The sequence below is a fragment of the Anoplopoma fimbria genome, chromosome 5 (genome assembly GCF_027596085.1).
Source record: "Anoplopoma fimbria isolate UVic2021 breed Golden Eagle Sablefish chromosome 5, Afim_UVic_2022, whole genome shotgun sequence".
NCBI classification, from domain to species: domain Eukaryota; kingdom Metazoa; phylum Chordata; class Actinopteri; order Perciformes; family Anoplopomatidae; genus Anoplopoma; species Anoplopoma fimbria.
In genome coordinates, this window is record NC_072453.1 from 4,809,726 (window position 1) to 4,818,137 (window position 8,412).

Below are 8,412 nucleotides of genomic sequence, written 5' to 3' on the forward strand. Positions count from 1 at the left end.
ATATGAAGTGTAATAGCTGTCAGATGAATTTGCCAAGAGCTGCATTCTGTGACTTTAACTCTGATGGGAAAAAGGCAATTTGAAAGTTGAAGCTTTTGTTCAAAATTCAGCGGGCAGATTTAAATTGAAGGTTGGGTGGGTGTTAAAGAGCCACCATTGTTTTTATTTATTATTCTGCCTCACGTTTAACATTTTCCCAGTTTGCCTTATTTTCTTTGTTAATGGGAAAGAAAAAGAGAAAAAAAAGATAGTACTCCACCGGTAAAACTACTACTGACTTACACCTTATAGGCTAAAGATATTGTTATCTTAGGGAAAACCACAAGTGTTAAAATGACATAAACAGTAGCTCTATTCTATTTAAGTGTCCCAATAAGTCATGACCCTGTGGCATTGAGCTAGCATTACAAAACCAGGATCCTGGCACTGTATCAGCTAAATGGAATACAGCCATTGTAAATTGTATTATTTACACCTGTGATTTTCCTAATGTGACATGCCAACATTTCTTTATTGATAAAGGCCTATGCCATTTAAAGATATAAAAAGTAATGGTTACCCAAATATATACCCATTCTCTTCTATAATCATAAAACAAGGACTTCTTGGTACTTAAGTGTTAAATAGATTTTATTGACATGTTGATGTTAAACTTGTGAACAGGTTATAATGCAGCACATACTGTACATGAATAAAAATAACCATACAATAAACAACAAAACATACATGGAAGGTATTCATTAAATAAGAACATGTTCTGAAAGGAAACCGGTTATCCATCTGCTGACAGCTTGTTTAACATGCCCGTCATTTCACCGCCTTTATTTGGGAATGGATCAAGAAGCCTTCACAATACCATTCAGTCTATTCATATGAACTATAACATAGAATAAAAGTTAAGTTACTACTGTGAATGATATAAAATAAAAGGTGCATGATAATATGGTGAGAGATGATCTTTTTATCACCAAACAGTTTAGAACTTGTAGAATTGATTTTTATGTATTTAAAACTGTGATTAATGGTAAAAAAGGATACATAAAATTTAGTTTAGTATAAAAAACTTCTACTGCCTCTTTAACTCCAACAATCCACATAGATTTACCCTAAAGTGAGTTCAAAGCTAAAATAATAATTGTTTACTTTTGCATGACAATGTCACATGCATTTTCATGTTCCTGCTCCTTCTGACACTTCACTGAAGCTACATTATAATCATTAGGTATCTTTTGGTTTTCAGCATATCTATCTTGTCAATGTTACTGTCTCTTTAATTCTTGTCGACAGATAAATAAACAATACTGCACAAAACACACTTGACTCTCAGACCCTATGGGGTCTAACCGGTTTGATAAGTTACATGAATACTTCATAAATCAAAGTCTTGTGATTCCCTAGCGGCTGTGGATGGACTCTGGCTGAATCTGAAGCCGGGTCTTGGTAGCCAGGGCTGCCTTGCGGGTCATGGTGGTGCAGCGGGTCAGGATCTCCTCTGTTTTTGGTCTGGGTGGCATCCTGGGAGCCACTGAAGCCGTCTCACTTCCTTTGGAGCTGAAAGATCCAGAGCTGTCAGAGCTAGTGTTGGAGCCTCGGCGGTCAGACAGGATGATATCAGGGCTCTTGCTCCCACTGTCACTGACACCAGGCTGAGGTGAGGCTGTAGGATTGCCTGTTGGACTCTCACACTGCACTTCATCTCTTAAACTTGAGGATGATTGGCTGTTTGAGGAGAAGTCTGAGAAGCTGGTCTCAGTGCTTGTGTTGCTCACGCTGCGTGCACGGCCTTCTGAGGTTGAGGCTTCCCTCTCCGTCTGTACTTGCGCCCAGGTGTCAGAGAGAACATCCAGAGATCGGGCCTTGTGGAGACGCCCTGGCAGACTGGGCTCTCCTCTGGACTGACCTGCAGAATCCCGTAGTGGACTATTTTCTTCGTTGATGCCAGATGGACGAGGAGCCTGAGGTTCCCTGCTGGTTGCCAGGTTCAGAGTGGAGCCATGCAGCTTTCTCTGCAGGCTGTAAAGGCCTGCCCGTGGGTTGTTGTATGGTTGCAGGTTCATGGAGGGGATGTAACCTGATTTGCCATTGAACCTGATGAACCACCAGCCGTTGTCAGACTTCCTCAGCACCTCCACCACAGAGCCAATGGGCACAGACACCTCGTCATCCTTCTTAGTAGAGTAACTCCTCATGGCACAGTACAGGGCACCTAAAGGTCACACACAAGACAACAAGCTCAGGAACTGCTGTACAGCTACATATTATCTTCATAAAACTGAGTTTTGTTAGAAGGGAATAGATGCATGTTAACTTTCAGTGGTAAAAGGGCACTCCCCTGATTTGTTTTTTTGTAACAGCTAGCCTTCATAGAAATATGAAGTAGATGCACATGACATACATTGATTTTCACAGTAATGCCAGATGATGTCACACCAATATCAGGCTCTCAAAGGTTCAGCTCTGTAATCAAGATGCTTAAATGACATCAGTTCTTCTTACGTGCATTCTTGCTCATTAATATTCCACTGTGACTACAAGTAACACACACCTGCAAGCTGAAATCCAGCATCATCCCCATCCTCTCCTTCACATAACTCCAGGTAGGGAGCAGGAAACCAAGCCAAAAGCTTATCTTCATTCTCCACCAGCCACCAACCTGGAGAGGAAATAAAACATACTTTCAGCATCACAGAAATGGGTGTGGGGGTAACTCAAGGATTTTGATGATTTTCATGGAAGTAACTACATTAAAAACATTAAGCACTGACCTGCAGGGTCTTTGATCAGGACATCCAGCTTCTCGTCCACAGCGACCTTAAACGGACGGTTCTTGGTATCCTTTGTCTCGTAAGCGGCCACGCAGCGGTAAGTCTGGGTGACAAACGGGTGAGTGATGCTGCCTGCATGCTGGCGAGTCACATCACCCCCTCCTCCACCTGAGCCATCAGGCAGATCATTAGACAGCAGGATCATGATGCTGTGTGAGAGAAAAGTCAGTAATTTAAGAATCAAGATCTTCTATTAAACACTCACATGATTTGACCTAAACACTGACATGACAACCTACCTGTTCTTGGTGAAGTCTGGCTGCAGGTCATGGTCTTTGGGCATAAAGAACTGAGCCACCTCTGAGCTCTGAGACACAGTTTGGTCGCACTTCAACAGCTTGTCACAGTAGCTCTCCAGGAACTTCATCCGTTGGACATATTGCTTGGATCCTTTCTTCTGGAGGTTGTTCCTCCTGACCTGCCCTGGAGAGAGGAGAGGAAACGGTTTAAGGATTAATACTAGATTTGCAGAGAGGAAGAGGAATTTAAGAAATAGATTTATCAAGTATTTTTCTAAGATATATTTGAATGTCATTTCCATGGCCTTTTCTAAATGCTTACATTTTTTTTTATCAAAGACCAAAAAAAGACCACTAATGCAAAGCGAAATGATGCTTTAAGGATACAAAAGTGTACATCAGAAGACAAGCAAGCGAAACAAACCATGTTTTTTGAGTTATTAAAAGGTTTTTGTGTGCTATTCCTGTATTTAATGAACAACAACAGTTGCTCATAAAATACCATTTAAATACATCTTGTAAACCATAGTTGAAATAATCTTACCTTTAAATTTTGGGATCACTCTGTCGTTTTTCCTGAAAGGGTTCAGGTGAGGGAACCTCTTTTTCAGCTGTGTCTGTTAGGAAGAAAAAAAACACATTTTATTTAATTATTATTCCTACAATATAAACAGCACACTGAGTACACCAAGTGGGTTTCTTTGGTCTTACATGAAATTTCTTGAAATCCTTGAAGGACCTGTAGACAATAACTTCAGTCTCGTCAGACCACAACACAGATATCATGAACATCTGTGGAGAGAGAAAATAAATGATGAGAGACAAGAAACTTTCACACACACAAATACAGCAGAGACATTAAACCCTTAAATTAAATAACAATTGAGGTCTTCACTCACCTTCAGTTTTGGTGTGTCCCTGTGGACGGCTCCGATAATGCGGGAATTGACTACAAAGCGTTGTTCACCGGCCATCCTGAACTTGTTTTTGTCTGAGCTGTCAGGATGAATAGCTGCTTTATTGACCTTCAGTGTCGAGCTGAACTGCCTCTGCTGCTCTGACAAAAATCTGAATGTCTGCTGCGTTTTATATACGCTTCACAGAACGGAGGAGGAGTCGGAGTGAGCAACACCTGAGGGCTGGAAAAAAGGATGCACATATGCAGAGGCATGTAAAAAGGCATCCCTCATGAAAATAATAATTTATTGTACGACATGCTGATGCAATTGCAGGATTCCGTTCAATAACAAGTGATGTTTAAACAAATAACTTACTTTTTATTACTGATAAAGTAGCTTTGACATAAGTATGTTTACTGTGTGTTATATTTGTTCATAGTTTCATCATTCATCATTAGTTGAAAATACACTACATTTCATCCAAATGTTCCCCTATAGAAGACTGTAGGCTAATAATAATAATAATGTTATGTTGTTATAAAAATATTAAAAACAAATATTGTGACAAATTACCAATGTAACAGTGCTTGAGTTAGCTAACAACAAGCTAATGGAGAGTAGTGTTGATCCTCTCATGTAGCTCTCAGCAAGACAGAAAATAAAAATATCTCCCAAAATTTTGACAATTTCTTTGATGTCAGGTGATCCATGGTTGGGGGTATTTTGCTCTTTTTTGCTGCTACATTTTTCAACTTTTGATTTTGACGCACCAGTTTAAAAAAAAAAAAAAAAAAAGGCTCCTTTTTTTTAAGCAAGCAAACATGTTAGCTTCTAATTTTCTAAAGAATTTATTACATCAGCTGCTGTCTTCCTCAATCGTCTCCCGGCATCTCCAGCATTCTCAACTCCCATAATTAAAACCTTTTTACTCATGCAATCCCTTCACACTTGTCGTCTGCCAGCAATAAACCTTATCAGGAACAAGTGTGGAGAGCCGGGTGTGTATGTGTGCGTCTGTTGAGACTGACTTAAGGGGGCAAAGGGGAGCACGTGCCCATGTGTGTGTCTGTGTGTGTGGAGGGAGGGGCGGGGGAGCAGGTGTTTCTTCAAAGTGAGGATTGCACGTGCGGACTAGAGTCGGAGGGGGTTATCCCGACCACTCATCAGATGGACGTGGGTGTAGAGTCTTTGTCTGAAGTCATGCCAGGATTTTATCGTGCACACACACTCACACAGACACACACAGTGTTATGGTGTAAAAGGTCAGGACTGTCCAGCTTTGTGTACGACCCGAGGGGATGTCAATGCCTGTGTGTAAAGCCACGTGAAATTTTGGGGCAGGCAAAGGCACATTCGTCATTCGGTCCCAAAACAGTTGGTTAAGGACACAATCACACTTGCCGCCGTTACTATGCACAAGCTGATTCTGGAAAGGATGATAGGAGATTGTTCAAAACACAGAAATAAACAATTTGGAAGATCCAAGCACATTCAATACAGAAGATAAGATACCAAAAAGCTACCACAAAGAAATGTTTTCTATCCTTATCAAACTGTTCCAACAGATAAAATAATAATACAATAAGTGCATCGACTGATACGAATACAATAAGTGCAACAAACTAATACGAATGCAATAAGTGCTATGAGGAAGGCTCAGGGTAGTACTTCTTGAAGAGGCGAGTTTTCAGCCTGCGCCAAAAGATGGGCAGCAACTCTGCTGTCCTGACGTCAGTGGGGAGTTCATTCCACCACTGAGGGGCCAGGACAGAAAAAAGCTGTGACCGGGTGGATCGGCCGCAGGGACCTCTGAGCGACGGGGCAACCAATCGCCCCGAGGCAGCAGAGTGAAGTGGTCGGGCGGGGGTGTAGGGCTTGACCATGGCCTGGAGATAGGAAGGAGCTGTTCCTTTCACTGCCCTGTAGGCTAGCACCAGAGTCTTAAACTGGATGCAAGCTCTTACAGGGAGCCAGTGTAGAGAACGGAGAAGGGAAGTTGTGTGGGAGAACTTGGGGCGATTGAACACCAGACGAGCTGCAGCGTTCTGGACAAGCTCCAGAGGTCTGATGGCCGACGCCGGGGCTCCAGCAAGTAGTGAGTTGCAGTAGTCCAGGCGGGAGATGACAAGAGCCTGGATGAGCACCTGCGCCGTCTCGTCAGTGAGGAAGGGGCGAATCCTCCTGATGTTGTAGAGGAGGAATCTGCAGGAGCGTGTGACCGATGCAATGTTTGCTGAGAACGACAGTTGGTCATCCAGGGTCACACCCAGATTCCTCGCAGTCCGAGTTGGGCTCACCACGGCATCATCAATGGTGATGGACAGGTCTCGGTGCGGGCAACCCTTCCCCGGGAGGAACAGTAGCTCGGTTTTGTCCAGGTTGAGCTTCAGGTGGTGTGTCGCCATCCACTTCGAGATGTCAGCTAAGCACGCAGCAATGCGTGCCTCCACTTGGGTGTCACCGGGAGGAAATGACAAGACCAGCTGGGTGTCATCGGCATAACAATGGTAAGAGAAGTCATGCGAGCGAATAACAGAACCCAGAGATGTTGTGTAGAGCGAGAAGAGAAGGGGGCCCAGAACTGAACCTTGTGGAACCCCGTAGTCAGCATGCGTGGTTCCGACACGGCCCCCCTCCATGTCACCTGGTAGGATCGGCCTGTCAGGTAGGATGCAAACAGGGAGAGTGCAGAGCCTGAGACGGCCATCCCCTCGAAGGTGGAGAGGAGGATCTGGTGGTTCACCGTGTCAAACGCCGCTGACAGGTCCAGGAGAATCAGGACAGAGGAGAGAGAGTTCATTCTCGCGGCGTGAAGCGACTCTGTCACCGCAAGGAGGGCTGTCCCTGTCGAGTGACCCACCTTGAACCCGAACTGGTGGGGGTCCAAGAGGTTGTTCTGGTGGAGGTAGGAAGACAGTTGTTTAAAGACAGCACGTCCAAGTGTTTTGGATAGAAAGGGTAGAAGAGAAACTGGTCTGAAGTTCTTGACATCAGAGGGGTCAAGTGATGGTTTCTTCAGAAGGGGGGTGACTCTGGCAGTCTTGAAAGCCGAGGGAAAGCATCCCGAAACAAGAGATGTGTTGATGAGGTGGGTGAGGAAAGGAAGGAGTTCAGTGGCAATAGACTGAAGAAGAGGGGAGGGGATCGGGTCAAGGGAGCACGTGGTGGGGCGGTTAGATGTAAGATTATACATAATGATACATTTTACATACAATAAGGATACATGAAATCCTTACAAGATGATATAACATTAAACTATAAACTGTTATATTAGACCAGAGACAATAAACCAGCATTTTGTTAGAAATCTGTAAATTTGTTTCAAAAGACACTTCCTTAATAAATCAGTCACGATTAACTTTAATCAAGTACAATAATAAGTTTTAAAAAAACGAAAACAATAATTATTTTATAATAAGTTTTCTAAAATCTACAGTCTTGGTTTAGCACATATAACACTCTTTGCTCTGAGACCTCAAAGAAATAAGACACTTTTTGTGAAGGTCGGTTCAGAGTTCAGCTATGCAGCGGGTGTCTGTGTGCCAGTCATTGGGATTAATAGCTCTGTCTGCCAAAAAATACCTAGCTTCCTATCTAAGAAAAAAACCCACAAGATTTGTTCACCATAATTTTCCAAAAAGCCCCCCAGACACAGAGCATCATTTTGTTTGATTTGGACTCACTTCACAATCACTTCTTTGTTTGGGTTGCCTTGAGACTGACAATGGAAATGGCAGAAACTTTCCAGGTGCATGGCTCATAGACTTAATTTCCCTGTATCGCTGCTGGGCATTGACACAAAAATGGATGTTAACATCTTGCAAAATTCACTCCTTCAAACTTTCCTAACCTTTGACCGTTCTAATTAAGCGTGACTTTAATCACAAACAAGGAGGAAGAGGCAAAAAGCGTTTTTTTACACTTTTTATTACAAGGAAAGAAGTAACTTGTGTTGTGTGTTTGTTTATACATGGACACGTAATTCTTGCTAACTCAGCAACTCCGTTAACTGCAAACCAAACAGATGAGTACGTGACATGAAACACACTTCATGGCTTTCTGCACAGCCCCTGGCAAACATTACCAAATTCTTAAGGGGGTTAAAGCACCGCATGAGATGAATCAAGATTGTTAATCGATCTTTTTTGAAAAAACTGAGAACTTCATATGTGATTTCAAAAGCACAGACATTAAGCACTGAACAATTTGGTGTGCTTTCAGGTGTTTACCTTTGTAGGACCAAACCCCCCCCCCCCCCCCCCAATAAAAAAAACAGGAATTGATGCTGGACAGGACAGATTTTGCAGTAGTAGCATGCTTTAAAAAAAAAAACATGCCGCAATCTGTGATCAAAGAAACGCAGGCATATCAGAAGAGAATCTGTTTTGGCACACAGTTTGCCTCTTGTCAAGGAAATGCTGATTAGATTACATGTGTGTGATTCTAAAA

The 8,412-nt window shown here is 42.8% G+C and overlaps 1 protein-coding gene across 1 annotated transcript; it reads right to left on the minus strand.

Moving 5' to 3' along the window:
• Nucleotides 1-1,394: 1,394 nt before the first annotated feature.
• On the minus strand, nt 1,395-3,998 carry LOC129091770 (NADPH oxidase organizer 1-like). The gene is made up of 7 exons (XM_054599465.1): nt 3,964-3,998; nt 3,776-3,856; nt 3,609-3,681; nt 3,065-3,248; nt 2,766-2,974; nt 2,540-2,653; nt 1,395-2,206 (listed from the first exon to the last, which is right to left on the minus strand). The coding sequence occupies exons 2-7, from the start codon at nt 3,854-3,856 to the stop codon at nt 1,395-1,397; spliced, it is 1,473 nt and encodes a 490-aa protein (XP_054455440.1). The 5' UTR covers nt 3,964-3,998.
• Nucleotides 3,999-8,412: the final 4,414 nt, after the last annotated feature.